This window comes from Odontesthes bonariensis, chromosome 3 (assembly GCF_027942865.1).
Source record: "Odontesthes bonariensis isolate fOdoBon6 chromosome 3, fOdoBon6.hap1, whole genome shotgun sequence".
In the NCBI taxonomy this organism is placed as follows: Eukaryota; Metazoa; Chordata; class Actinopteri; order Atheriniformes; family Atherinopsidae; genus Odontesthes; species Odontesthes bonariensis.
In genome coordinates this window covers 32,414,508-32,429,892 of record NC_134508.1, presented here as the reverse complement: position 1 = coordinate 32,429,892, position 15,385 = coordinate 32,414,508, and the positions used below count along the sequence as shown (strand labels likewise).

Here is a 15,385-nt window from a genome sequence, read left to right as displayed (position 1 = left end):
TGACATTAGATTTCCAGCAGGAGGCAGAATAATTTCAAGCTCTGCCTGGCATATACCAGGTATGCTGTGTAACAGAGTATTAAAATGAAGCACCACTCGGCATTTAGCAAAAATAAATAAATAAAGAAAACCTTTGATGCACAGGCGAAGCAGACATTCCTCTATTGTGTGCCTTCAGTTCAGATTTACAGTGTGGGAAATTACTTTAGAAAGACTGCATCAGAGCACAGCACCATGTGCAGTGATTTATGTCTGCTTAGATATCTTTCATTCACAAAGAATGCAGAAGAAAAAGCCACACATCTCTGATCTTCCCAGTGACTGATTCTGATCCGTATCGAGCCTGAACATAACTACGCAAATAGGACTGGGCAGCTTTCATTTCTGAGCAGTGAAGGAAATGGGTCTGAGATGCATCAGTGACTATGTCAAAGGCTGTAGTTGCCCCTTCGCTGCAGAACCCTGGAAAATGGACTTGTCATCAGATTATTGGGCTGGAAAATTAATGTATAGTCTCAGGAATCCTCATACAGTTGTAGCCCACATTACAACTGATGAACACATCACACTGGGACCCACAGTCTCACGTGGTGCCACATCTGTAGACTGTTCTGGTATTATGATGTTGTATTGTTTAATGAGTATGTCCTACACCCTGTTTTTTTTCTAATATTTGATTAATATGGCTCTAAATATTAAACTTGAGCTGCTTTCTGCTTTCAGCAAAGTTTCTGCATGTGCAGACATGAAGCAGAGCCAAAACCAATATGAATCGGAATCAAGCAGATATTATCAGCAATGGCTAAAACAGATAATCTAACATGTCTGTATCAAATTCAACAAACATATCGGTATAGCAATGAACATGTACCACATGACTCATAGTTTTAAACACATTATAGTGAAAAACATTTTCCACCTGGGGCGGACTGTTAAACACTGGAGGAATTCAAACTAAACACCCAGACGACCACACGCAGACATGATAGAGGAATGATTCATACTCCCCGGGGTGCTGCTGTAATGGTCCATTATTCACAGGGCTGAGGACATTGGTGAAGGTAGAGGCACATTTGGTGTTGGGGAGCCTTTTCAAGTCAGTATTATACTGACCGCTGTAGGAGAAGGAGAGCTCCATATTGACCCCAGATGTGTTTTTAAGTTGCTGGGTGTGGGAGAGTGTGTGCTCTGCATCTGTCTAACAGTATGCACGTTAAAGCATGATAGAACATAAATTTTCCATTATTTCTTCTGTGTCGGCCACTGTGAAAGAAGTGCAAATTACAAATGAACTTGGCTTCAAAAGCATTTTTCAGTGCTCAAAGGCATCCGGAAAACCACATCCCTTTTCTGTGAGCTGAAAGGGCCGAGCTAAAGCAGTGGCCTCACGAAACTGTAATCCCAGCGGGGCCTGAGGAGAACCAGAGCAGTGAGGCAAAAGACCAAATTTTGTTCAGATGAGTTTAAGTGGGTCAGAAAATGTGTGAGGCTTCAATATCCAGGGACGCAGAGTGACTGCGGAAAGGTCCAACTTGGGCAGGAAAGGGAAATTGAATGCAGGCTGCCTGAGCAGAGACCCAGAATCAGATGACTACAGCAAACCCTTTGTGCATTACAGAATGTGTTTGTCGATAGTTCCCATAAGTGAGACTGTTAAGTATTCTCATATTTAGAAAACTGAATTTCATACTGTACACGCCAGGACTTTAACAGATGCACAGAAATGGCAAAGCTTTATTGTGGTTACCATGGAAATGACACTGGCAGAAGGGCAAACTAAGCCAAAGGCATATTTATCTTTTATAGAAACGTAGGCAAATATAGATATGACATGGATTCAGCACTTCACAGGGTGGGTGGGTGTATGTGTTGTATTTGTTTCCTTTTGAGGAAGACAAAAATAAATAATCGCTCCGTACAGATTTTGTCTGAGCTTTTTCAGACAGATTTGTCTTTTGTTTTGTTTCATAGTTAATGCCACTGTAAAACTTGTGAATCCCACCATGCGAATGGAAATACTGTATAAAAAGCTTTACAGGCAGACATCTGTATCACAAAAGCCTAATTACAAAAACAACCTGTTGGTTATAAAGCTGTCTTTATCTTCCTCTTGTCAATCTAGGTACAAAAAATATCAATCTCTCATTTTCTCCATGTTTTCCTCTCCTTTATTTCTCTCCATCTCACACAAACCAGCAGTTGACGCTCCTCACACACACATCCTCCACACATGCATTCGCTCAGCTGATACCACTGACATACAAGGCACCCAATCACTGGGTCATTGAAAGACGGTTGCCATGGCAGCACATCCCGAGCCATGTTGCCGCATGATCATGATCAGCAGTGATGCTAGTGAACCAGACTCCTTTCTCTGCTCTGCTTTGCTGCCTGTGTGCTGCTAAATAGAGACAGAAGCTTAGATCCTGGGATTTCCAACTGAGTACAGGACTATTATACATAACAAAAAAAAATAAGTTTGGTTCATCTAGTTCTCTGTGACATGTGTTCCTGCAATGAGATTTATACATTTGCCAGCTAAATAGCTAAAAAAAACCATTTGATCCATTAAGGAGCAGATGATTGTTGTTTTTGAAAAGCTTCTTTGTATCATAAGGACAATATTCGTCATTCAAACTGAAAAATATTATATTACAAGTAAAAATGAGCTGTTAACAGCAACATATGTACAACATTGTCCTTTTATTGCCTATTTTTAAAGAGAGCTTACAGCAGACAAATTAAATCAACAAAGTAATGGTGTTGTACTGCAGCTGGTACAACAAAAACTGATCAAATGACTTTTTACACCGTGTCTGTGTGGAGTGGGAGTTATTGTATTACTATTGCATGGCTTTCTAAAAGCAAACAAACAGCTGAGGATGTTTCATCTTAATGTTTTCGTTTATGACCGGTTTTCGTTGGAGAAGCTCAGATACTCTGACTGCCGAGCACCTGGCAGTAGAGAGGCTAAAATCAATCAGATTGACTGAAAAAATGATGCCAAATGAATCATGTTGTGCTGTGTCTGCTGGGTGTGCAAACCTAACACGTTTGCTTGTTCAGCTTTATTTAATGTATGCTAAAGTTAATAATGTAAGCACAGTAGTAGGTCAGACCATGAAATACGACATAAATAACATCAACTTGACAGGTTTCTATATATTCTGTGAAGCCATTTGACTTTATTTGAAAATATTAGCCAGTCAATAAAAAAACTGACATTGGGTTGGATTAGAAGTTCGGCATTGCCTTTTATTTTTCTTTTATTGTTTCATGTGTTATAGAGAGCGATTAAAGACATAAAAATGTTTAATGAAGCAAATGCCAACGCTCCACTGAAGCAGGATCTCAGCTTCCTATGAGACCCCGCAGTCATCAATAGTTCTTTACTGCTGCTAAGTGCTTTCTGCTGCCTTTCTCCTAAGTTAGCCAAAGAGTTTTGAGTCAAACCAAAGTGAGAACTTCCAGTTTAAGGTTTTTAAACTACTATCTGCCAAGACTACACATAAATCTGTCATATACAATAATCCAATCCAGGCAGATGGGCCTCCTGTGAAAATCACATATTCTGCTATAAACATTAGGACTGCATTCATCCATCTCATCAGCTATTTGACACGATGGAAAAAAAAAAACTTTTCCAGCAAACATCTGTATTGATTATGGAAGCTAACTTGAACCACAGTGCTTACACTACAGCTGAGTGCCTGTGAACCATCAACCATAACTAACACGAAACCACAAAAATGACACTGATTGCTGATCAGCATTCATGATTTAAACAGCAGATATGGAAAAACCAGCCGCACACTAACATTATAATATGATTACTGCTCCACTCGTAAACCAGCCACTTAGAATAGCTTGCAATCAGATGATATCATGAGAGATGGATAAACTTTGCCAATATGGTGTGAATAATGTAAACACAGGAAACCTTTATGGTGCTTACGTGGTCCAGGCTAAATAAAAAAGTCACCTCAACACAGTGTGATCTAAAACACAGTCACTCAGTGAGTGGTGGTGGTCAGCCTCGTAAAATGTAGTGCAATGAGCAAAAATCAGCCAACAGTCAGCCAACAACATCTGCTGAGGGCAAGACAGGAAATGACACATAATTCAATTAAACAATGTGAATATTTTTATGGTAATCTGAGATATATTGTAACAAATCTTGATTACCATAAAGTATTTGATAAAAATGGAAAAAAAAACTTGAATATAAACATCCAAGAGGTGATTCCACCCAATGGTAACATTTGAGAATGTAGATTCCATCACATTTGAACACATTTCGATCCTTTATGAGCTACAAAAAATCTTCTACTACATAACTTTCCCAAAGAAAACCCCAAAATGCACATCAGTCATTCAGAGGTTTTGCACTACTGTCTTGACTCTGAATTCTGCAACTATATAACTTATAGCCATAAGAAAAAAAAAGGGGAGGAGAAACACATTTTTCTGTCAGTCTATATGAAGAAATGAGGAGAGGTCAAGACTTTTGCACAGTGTAGTGTAACTTTATGATCTGGTGATAAAGATATCTGCCCCTGTAGTGTTAAAAAAAAAATCCTATTTCCTTTCTAACTGATGCAAGGTAATAACTGATTGTACATTGTTAAACTTCACAAGGTTCACAAAACAATATGCAAGATGAAATGTCCCTCAACTTGTTTCAGAGTGCATCTGTCCTTTAAAAGAAAAAGAAAAATCCTTAAGAAGCATTAAATCAAGTTTTACCAGTTGTAGGTCTGTTTGCGTGATTGTTGGATGGAGGGAAGGGAATGCTATACTCATGATAAAAAAAAGCCCTCTTACATAATGTTTTACAATTGGAACAAGTCTAATTATTATTCAGCAGCATGTTGCTGTGTAAAGAATGATAATCCACTCTGATTGACAGATTTAGCCGATGACTAGACTGATATACTACATTGTGTTATCAGATTACAGATGAGGAACAAACAGTGATTACTGTCACTGGGTACACATTTACTGTAGCCTAAGCTAGCAAGTGCTGTCTAGTTTTGATTAATCAATACCCATTAAACATCAAGCAGGGTGCAGGTGGTGACGTGGTTTGATCAACAACATGCCTTTTGCCTGTGTCAAACATGTTTCAAACATATACTCATCTTCTGGCTTTTTGGAGCGTTATACACTGGTTTCACAGTATTCAAGCATTATGTATTGCAACAGTATTATTAATTATACTAATCAAATGTATTTTATAATATTAAGGCAATAATATTACATTTCAAATCCCTGGGATGTATGAAAATGTAAAACTGGGGCTCTAACGAAAGGGTTACAGTCAATTTTCAGCAGGTTTCCATGGTTACTCTGGAAGAGCCTAATCTATTTTCAAGAGCGGGAAGCTAATGGTTCTCAATGAGCTGAACTGTAAGCGTGTGACAGGGGATGTAGTAGAAATGCAAATGTATCACAGACTCTGCAGGAGAATAATGCAAAAGGAAAATTAGAGCATGTGCTGTATCGCCTGCTTCAAAAACCAGATTAGCTACTTATGTACGCCAAAGGTTGTTGGTATGTTTATGAGGCAGAATTCATTCTAGTTACAGAGCAAAAGCCTCCTAGCATTCCTGCAGCAGAATCTGGAATGTGCATCAACAATAATGCAAACCTTGAACAGCAAATTAGATCATTATAGATCAAAATAATCATGCAAATTAGAGTAGAAGGTTAGAAGCAAATAAGCATAGAAATGACTCACAATCAGAGAGAAAATAGCATGCAACATTTCAGTGTTGGCAGTCACAATAGCCTATTAATACAAAGACAAATAACCGTCTTGTTTTAAAATGGTAGAATATTAGTACTCCAGTTCCAAATTATTACTATCAATATGTGATTATCTTGAAAGCATGTGTGGGTGCACCCGACTTTGGCCCGACACAGAGCCTGTTGAAGGATTCTTAAAAAACAAAAACAGTTGGAAAATTATTTGCACCTCGGTGGCTCGGCTTGTGGTGTTAAAAAGCCAGCACAACACTCACCTCTTACATGGCTTTAAAACACCACATCTGGGCATATGCAGCGAGAGACAGGGAAGATTTGAATGGATTTTGAGGTCATGGATGTTTCTGAGGAATAGACCTATTTGACATAATCCCCTGTTTAATCTGGACCTTATCAGACCTCTTTCACTTCTTTACTCTTTACATGCAGAGCTAGTTGTCCACGTGAATCATCTACACATCAACTTTAAATTTCTTCTGAACTGGCCCAGTTTCATTTCACTCCTTTTCTTTTTTTTAATCTAATTGCAACTAATCTAAAAATGTGTGTCATCTTTTTTCCTCTCTGTAACTCTTCTCCGTTGTAAAAATGGGGCCTGGCACGCAGGGCCAAATGAGTGCTCCAGAGGCTGAGCTTAAATCCCACTGCATGTGCTACAGAGATAAAGCTGCGACTCCACAGAAGTGAACTGTCCTTGATTTTCTCGTCCTCTTTCCATGAATCAGTTTCGACTGTGAAGCTGCAAGACCGAATAAGATAAAGACTCACAATGAAGAGGAAATGAGGAAAGCAAGGATGAGAGTTAAGAATGCAAACAAGGAACGCACAAATACGGTAAGAAATAGTGAAATGGTATGAGTGAACTATTTTTCTGCATCTGTTGCTGCTGACTTTGGTCTTACAAGATACAGGCCCTGTCACACCAGTCACAGGTGAGGAGGCATTTATTGTGTAACCTGAGGACTTCTGTCCTCAGTGAAAAACCGACAGCTTCATTCTATCATAGTCAGCACACAGGCTCTTTGAGGAATCGTGGAAGAGTAAGAGTCAGATTTGTAACTGCAAAGAGTGCTGATGAAAGCTCTTTGAAAGGACTGCCAAGAAACACACACCAGCTCAGAACAGAAACCCATCACGCTGGCATCAAAAGTTTCATTCATGGAACATTTTGCAGCAGATTTGAATGTGAAAATGCATGTTTTACCGAGTATACTTAAATTTTAATATACAGCTAAAGGCAATGCCTGCAGTTCCATTGGGACACCAATCAATTTTGAGTAATATGCATTTTGACAACTTCGAACTGACCTCATAAAAACCACAAGATGGAGGTCAAAAGGAGAAACCAGCATCCATGTGTCTGTAGCCACTGATGGTAAAAAAAGGTAAAAACCTGCACTTATTTTCTTACCCATTAGCCAGGTTGTCGTCATCATCATCTGGCAGGCTCTTTCCTTGAAGGTCAGTGTCACTCAAGTAACCGGACTTCAGGTCAGCATCCTCAACATCAAGGCCTTCGATGAGCTCAATGCGAGACGTGCTGCTGAGGCGGCTGGAGCAGCGAGCAGGCATCGTGTGGGCCATGTACTGGGAAGCACTCTTACTGCCCTGGTATCCACCACCTGTGGATGACGGGGCATCACCAGCTTGAAGGCGGGGACTGGACTGACCGTGACGCCAGGAAAGAGGCGAGGAGCGGTTGGACAGGCTGGATATGCTGCGAGCGTTTGTCTCATCACTGTCATAGCCCACATTACTGCTTTCTAAACAGCTACAGAGACACATGGGGCGAGGATCAGTGAGTTTCATAAATTTATCGGAAGCAATTAATCCACAGTCTTGTAGAAAATGACACAAAATGAAAAAGATCTGGATGACACCAGGGCACGCAAAATATACCTTCCTTGAAAGAAGTGCTTCGAAGAAACTCACATTGAGTTGCCCTTGACCCACATATAACAGTTGTGTCATGTTGTCTTAAGAGAATAAAGTCTGACGAGTTGCCTCTTGAATAGCACGGATGACCCAAAATCTCCTCTTAAGATAGCAGAGAGTATTTCTCTTTGTCTCTGTCTGTCATGCCATGCCTGCACTCATACATGCCAGATAATACATCTAATCACTACCAGTATACTGGCTCTCATTACTTTATATGAGCGTACTTAAATTTTCCTGTTGCTTCTTGAAAGTAGGTCAGAGTTGGAAATGTCCACAAAATGGCTGGGAGCATCTTCTGTGCCTGCAGATTACATAACTATATGAAACGATTCACAAATAAATGTTGCAAAGCCTACGACCAAGTGAGTATTTTTATCCATTGTTCATGGATAATTCATCACTAAAGGCCGAGACGTTTTGCTTTTGTAAAGAGTTGGGTTGCCATTCACCAGTGAAGCAAATCTGAAGAGATCTTTTGAAAAAACAACTGTGAGTCAGACACATTTTCACTGCTTTGAAACAAATAAACTCGGCTGCTATGTGTCTTCACACAGTGGCGGTATCGACGACGTTGCTTGTGGATGTAATTCAGTAGAAGAAGTATTTCTCTGAATCGGAAACAAAACCTCGAGGAGTGAACAAAAAACAAAAACTCCAGAGATCATCCACAAGAGGAAAAAGGAGACCGCCCTTAGGAATTACTGTCATCGCATGGAATTTCTGGGATATTATATCATATCTGAAAAGATACCGATATGTCATGTGAGATGACTGTTTGTTGACTCAGACCCGAAGCAGCTGGGGAGTCACGTCATTTCAGTCTTTGCCAGGTAAAATGCAACTTACAAAACTTTTTCCATTCCCTCTAAGGTGTATCATGTCTTCGTGTTGATTTTCACCGTTTTCATTGACCTTTTCTTATTCATACTTTCTAAAGACAAATCATGAAAACCTGGTTAAAAAGTAATATATTTCTTTCTTTATTTAAAATCACAGCTTTGGAAGACGGATGTGATGGGAGTTTATTTCTTTCAACAGAATTACTCTTTCGAATATATTGATACAAGCCACATGGTCAGTCGTGGACTATCGGAGGACTTCACAAATAAGATTATAGATGGAGTTAGCTGAAAGATGATATGAGCAGAGGAAACTATGAAAGGTCAGTCTTTCATTCGTTGTCTGAATAAGTGTTCGGAAGCCTGAAAAATGCCTGAAGCCCCTGTAAAAGCAGTCACATTAGTAGCTGTATAATCTAATACTTAATGATGTCATTCTTCCTGAAACAGCCATCATGTTTGATATGGGTTGTGCGTAGCAGTTACATTAAATACAAAGGCTACATGGCTACGGTACACAATGATCTGACAGGGAAAACTTCAAAACAAGCTAAAAGACAAACAGCCAAGACTTGTTATGTTTGCAATAATTTGCCCGAGTGCCCATGAAGCCGATGTGTTTCTGTTAACCACATAAAGGCAGAAGTTTTACTGATGTTCAAGCTAGGATAAAAAAAATAGTATTTATGTACAAACCTTTCTTTGCCATTTGGTCTGTTAGCTATCTAATACCTAGCAGATAACTTATAATGTTTTAACTTGTATAGCTTTGCCCCGCCTCTCCTCAACTGGGATAGGCTCCAGCCCCCCTGCCACCCTAAATTGGTTTAAAGTAAAAGGATGGATAGCACAGCCTCACTAAAAACAGCAAAGATGTTACTGGGAGCCGCTTTGACACAAGCACATGGTAGGATACATATAAGGTTTATATGTATTAAGATTTAAAAACAAAAAAGCGTAATGAAAGAAGCTCAAAAGCTTTAAGGAGCTTGAGAATAAGAGAATTTTGTGGTCAAGCTCTGTAAAGTTGCAAAGTACCAAAAATAGTTGCTCATCTCCACAAAGGACACTCTCAAGCTGCTTTTTTCTGTTGGTGGATATCATCATTGTGAAACATTCGCAGGATGCCTGTCTAATCACTGGCATTCCTCAAATTAAATGTTTTTCCTCAATCAGCTGACCAATCAGAGATGACTGGGACTTTCAGGTGGGAGGTCTTAAAGGGACAGATGCTAAAACGCATTTTGGTGAATGGTACAAAGATGCTGCGGCAATGTACTGTTTAAGTGGAAATAATGCATTTTTTGGGCATTAAAGCATGAAAACCAGCCTGCCAGAAATCTTGAAACTACACATGAGCACACCTTGAGCTCTTTAATATGAAAATTCTCATAAATTGACTTAAAAAAAAAAAATCGAAGCAAAACGATAGCTTGTTTTTTTTGTTACACAGGACATCGCAGTGTGGATGTGATGTTCAAATCATTTCAAGAACTCCTCTCCTCAGACTCCTTACAGTGTGGTTGTTGAAACAAATTCATGTTGGGCCTTTTGCTGATGAGCCAAAAACAGAGATTCCTAAAATGAAGTCATGAGCATGAAACAGAGAAGGCCCATTTAAGAGGGATGGAAGCCAGATGTGCACCAGGTGGCAACTCTTCAAGCAGCCACGGCACAACTGTTTAAACATGATTGTGTTATGCACTGATCCAGCAAGCTCTCAGCTGCTTGTTCACATTCACTAAGTGTGTCCTCTCTCAGTCTAAACTAAATTTTGAAATGTGTCCCTAAACAAAACACGGGTCTCGGCGTGGTGTGTTACATTATGAAACATTACAAAAATCACAAAATACAGATGTGCTGTGCTTACCTGTGGCTCAGCTGGGAGCCCCGCAGACTCGACATTGTATCTTCCAGATTCTGGCGGAGGTCAAGAACGTTCTGTACTGTCCGTTTCCTCTGGGACTCCGGGTCTGTGGGCCAATTATGGAGGGAAAAAGGGTTACAAAACAGTTCGAAGGTCAAAATAAAACTCATTAACAAGGTGTCTTTTCTTTCTTTTTATTGTGTTCTGTGTTTTAAGGCAATTCCTGCACACACACACACATTTACTGACTTCACATAAATGGTTTCTCGCTTGCATTTCTTTTTTTTTAACTGGACTGCTGTAACAGCTGTCTTCCGTCAAAAACACATCCAGCGTATGTTCACATCATTAGGAGGAACAGTTTCACTCCATGGGCCACTTGACTGTAGCAGCCTTCATGCACCCCTATGAGCTGATGTGGTACATCCAAAAAATGAAATACTGGAAGCTTGTCTGTGATTCTGACTGGCCACCAGGGGGGTTCTCGAAACACAAGGCTCTCCTTCAGATGTTTTCCTCATGAAGAGTTGTTTTCTGACCAGCTGAGCATTATCTAAGAGTCATTCGGCTGAAGTCGTAAAACTATCACTAAGCTGAATTGTAGCCAGAACAAATTCACTCCACATCAGCTTGTTTAGACCAAGCTGCGTGCAGTGTAAAACATGCCGTCACTGGGTTATGACCATGTCAAATCAATATTACAGTACAATTACCAGTGTTGTTGTGTTAGCTGTAACAAATGAGAGACACCCCCATTTCTGTGAAACAGGAATTTGGGATTTTCCACTGCAGTGTTGAAGTAACAAAAAAAAAGCTTCATGGAGAGAGAAATTAACTTTCAGTGCATTAACTGGAAAAGCTGGAGCAGAGGCACAGATGCCAGGGGAGAATGCGTCAGATAATGTGCCGCACTCATAAGAGGATTTGCAATAATTCAGCAGGGTGTTCAGAGTGTATATCGGAAGCATCAAGTTAACACAAAACACTGTTTGCATGTCCAAAAAAGTAACTGAGAATAAGCTGTAAAACTGAAGGCCTTTTAAATGCACATTTGGGCTCAGAAAAAAAAATCATAGGAAAGAAACTTACTCACTGAATATATCATTAAGTCCTGTATTTTATAATCTGTGAAAGATAGACAAAGTGATGTATTGACTTTAATATAGAGGCAATTTATAATGCAGCTTGAATGTAACAGCAAAACCTTGTAAATCTAGTTGAATCCCTCCCTTGTTCTCTCATCCAATATTTCCTGTATAACAAACACAGTTCATGCTATTCCCAGCAGCAATCAGACATTTTGGACACCGTATTTTGCATTATGACAAACCAATATACTGTACTATTTACACAACTGATCATTACTTTTTTAACTACTGAGGAAGATGAGCAAATATATCGCAAACTCAAATAGAGTAATCAATATTCATGATTTATTACTCGTATTGGCTTTACAAAAGTCAGTTTCAAAGCGATAGTAAATCCTAAATAAATAAATGTGTGACATACGATAAATATGTGAAATGCACTATCTATCTTTTTTAAGCAACAAGTCATCTGTTAAAAACAACGGAATAGATCGGTTTCTCATATAATACCCTTAAATACAAACCCTGTTGTTCTCTAAACTACCACCCCCATGGGCAGCAGGAGGGAAGTACAGTTCATATGTTACCACATCGGAGCAAAGAGTTTTGACAAACATCTTTTTTTTTCACATCATGATACACTCTGCCAATAACATAACGACACATTACTAAAACTCTTTGACACTTCCTGATTGGGTTTAGACAGTAACACTACTCGTTAAGGGTTAAAAAAACGTGTCCACTCATGCATTGTTTTCGCGTTGCCACCATCACCTTAATAGATGTCCTTTTGGCATTTTGTATGCGTTTGATTATTATTGATTACTACCTGGAGAAACGATCCGATGGAACATTTTTAGGAGGAGGGCAGTCTTGTTTAAAGTGTCCATTTTTGTCCTGTTTGCACTGGTCCTTTAACAGAATATTAATGGCCATGTTCATAATGCACAAAGGGTCACCGATGGGTTTGATGAGCATGAATATGATATTAATCATAAGCCATGCTTTTTTGCAGACATCTCCACATACTTTGATGTCTTTGAAATTCTTTAACTAAACGATGAAGCTCTCCAACACCACATTCATCACTACAGTAGACTTCCACAGACTTGTACAATCTTGGCTAAAGTTCACTGAATCTGTTCTGGTGTCACATGGCAGCCAAACACCTCACTCAGACATATTAGGTAGTTTTTATACTTTAATTTGTCACTGTTACACATAAAGTTTAAGGCTAACATAGTTTTTAATGTTAGAAGCAAAGACATATGAGTTGATTAACTTCCTCTCATTCAACATAATCATATTAATACCTCTGAATACACTCAGCTAGGAATGCTTACTATAAGTCACACGTGTGAATCACATCTGTTTTGAGTGTATCCTGTATAAAGTATGTCTCTGTACAGCAGCTGGCGAGCTTCTGGCACCCTGCACTGCAGTGATGTCTGCAATAGAGAAGGAAAACTCAGACAGAATACTGAAGCAGACCTTATTGGGGGAAGTCCTCCAAAGGATGCACCACTTCAGGGGGTGATCCACACACTGCAGAGGCAAACTAAAGCATGTTGAATTTAATTTAGAAAAAGGGACAACAGGCTCTCTGAAAGTAACACTGAAAGTAGTCACTGAGAAATGTTCAAACCTCCAAGCTTACTTTATTATTATGTATCATTGAATTACCGCTATGTTAGCAAAAGTCTAAAAAGGCACTTTTCTGAAAAAAAGATAGGTAGTTTACCGATATGTATTTCTTTTAACTGTGATGGACCTTTTCAGGTTTTTTTTTTTTCTTTTAAACAAAGGCAGGTGAACAAGTGTCCATGAGAAATTGCTTTAACAAATGGTTTCCACTGTGAGGAATGAAAGAAGAGGGAGTGACAAAGATTATCACTACAATTTAGGCAAGACCCCCTACCGCTTTGGATAAAAGCGTCTGCAAAATGCATAAACACAAACACTACAAACACGTACTTTCCCTTCGCGAAAGCTTTTATAAGTAAAGAAACTAAAAGTTTCAGCCATGTTTCAGCTTGTTAAAAAATTACCTTTGAACTGTAATCACTCCACAAAGATGAGCTGTTTGTTGAAAATATTGCACCAACATTTAATATTTCCCCATTTTTTCTTATTTAAAATATTGTGAGATGAACCTGAGCGAAACGTAGTTTTTGTTACACGCTTCCTTCGCCTCGGAAACGCACAACAACAACAAAAAAAAAAAAAACATTTAAGTGTGTTATGTAAAATTGTTGCCTCCAAAAAAAGTTGACAAAGATGTTTTCGTGTTTAACCACTGCATCTTTGTATTCATTTATGTAAGAGCAAACAAGTGGAAATAATGTTGCTGCTTTATCTGTTTACCTTCTCCACTTCGGTGGCTGCAGGCCATTGCTGCATTTGTGGAGACTGAGGATGACAGATCCCATACAATTATGATAAAATGAGGTCTGCTCATCCACTTGTTGTCGGAAAAAAAAAATTGTTTTTTCGATGTTGTGCTACTTTAATGTTCGACTTTCTTTGAGGTTATGAGCTTATTATGGTACTTTCTTCTTTTTGAAAATAATTCCAAGCTACTGATTTGGAACGCAGAACCCAAAGGAGATTAACCCAATATCTCTACTCATCAAGATTACCATAAAATTTACAGATGAATAAATAATCCCATTAACTAAGTTGATCATTCTTGATGTAATGTTGGTGGACAAAGAGTCCTTCTATGTTCAGATGAAGGACATCTAAACGTATCCTTTCAGGGAGTTCATAATGAGCTCTGCTGCAGAAGCAGCTCAACATGAAGCACTGCCCAGGTCCTGAATGTACAGCAAATAAGAAGCTATTTTTGCATTAATAAGCATGCTCAGACCAACACAAAACATTCATATTACTTAAGTTAATTTCTACATTTTGTTCAGTATCTTACTGACATGTGGAAGTCTGTAATTACTGTTTGTATTTTCAAATCTTTCTTTTACAAAAATCAGTTTTCATTTCTGGGAATGTTGGATCTTCATCTTAAATCATGGCAAATAAGACATTTTAAAAGTCAAAGCAATACAGACACAAAAATATGTGCATCAGCCTTAGATGCTGTGCTGCAAAACGTCAAACAACTGAGTTGAAACAGCAGACAAAGATGTGGTGCGGAAAACTAGAGCTCACTGGAATTTGGTCTTCGTTCCACACTGACAGTCACAGAAAGAGCATGAAAATGTGGACGCTGCCATCTGACCTGTGTTATTTATAGTTCTTATTTGCCTGTATATTACGGTGACAAACAAGAACGACAGATTTTCATAAGGGCTAATGAAGCATGGATAGCAGATTGAATCACCACAGATTTGTTCATTAAAATGCAACAGGACACATGCTCTCCTGATGATATGAAGCGAATGAAACATCAGCAAATAAATGCTGGTGAATCCGTAACAATGTAAATTCTGTAGCTATGACCTTTAAAAAGTGTGTAAAACGCAGTCTCTACAAGGCAGACCCCTAGTTATTGATTAATGACAAGTAGAAAAAAGATCCTGATGTAAAACATTAGGATGCAAGTTCAAAGTGTGTGAAGAACTAAATTTGAAGCTTAAAAAATGCAAAATTTCAGTTAAACTTTATCTGAAAGATAATGATGTTTTGTTTTGCCATGTGACTACAGGTAATAACACTACACCTCCAATTAGGCACCAAAGATGTGCATGTACAAAGAAAAAAAAAGACAAAAAACAGAGTAACCAGAATGCTAATTGTCATCACACAATGTTAAATATCCTCTTTTTCTTTCTCACGTTCTCTTTCATTCATCATAGAAGCTCGACCTACACCTCCGGAGAGAAAGCCATTTCCTTTGCCATTTGCACCGTCGTCGTACACAGGGTGTAAAC

At 38.8% G+C, this 15,385-nt stretch overlaps 1 protein-coding gene across 6 annotated transcripts in view; it reads right to left on the bottom strand.

Moving 5' to 3' along the window:
• Positions 1 to 15,385, bottom strand: part of nav1b (neuron navigator 1b) — a 60,710-nt gene that overhangs the window by 31,568 nt on the left and 13,757 nt on the right. For 5 of the 6 annotated variants that reach the window (XM_075461597.1, XM_075461596.1, XM_075461591.1 and 2 more), the window contains 2 exons: positions 10,414 to 10,516; positions 7,178 to 7,537 (listed from right to left, as the gene is read on the bottom strand). In XM_075461597.1, the coding sequence (XP_075317712.1) occupies positions 7,178 to 7,537; positions 10,414 to 10,516 (463 nt within the window). The remainder of the gene's footprint in view (positions 1 to 7,177; positions 7,538 to 10,413; positions 10,517 to 15,385) is intronic. The other variant, XM_075461595.1, reaches the window with a different exon arrangement.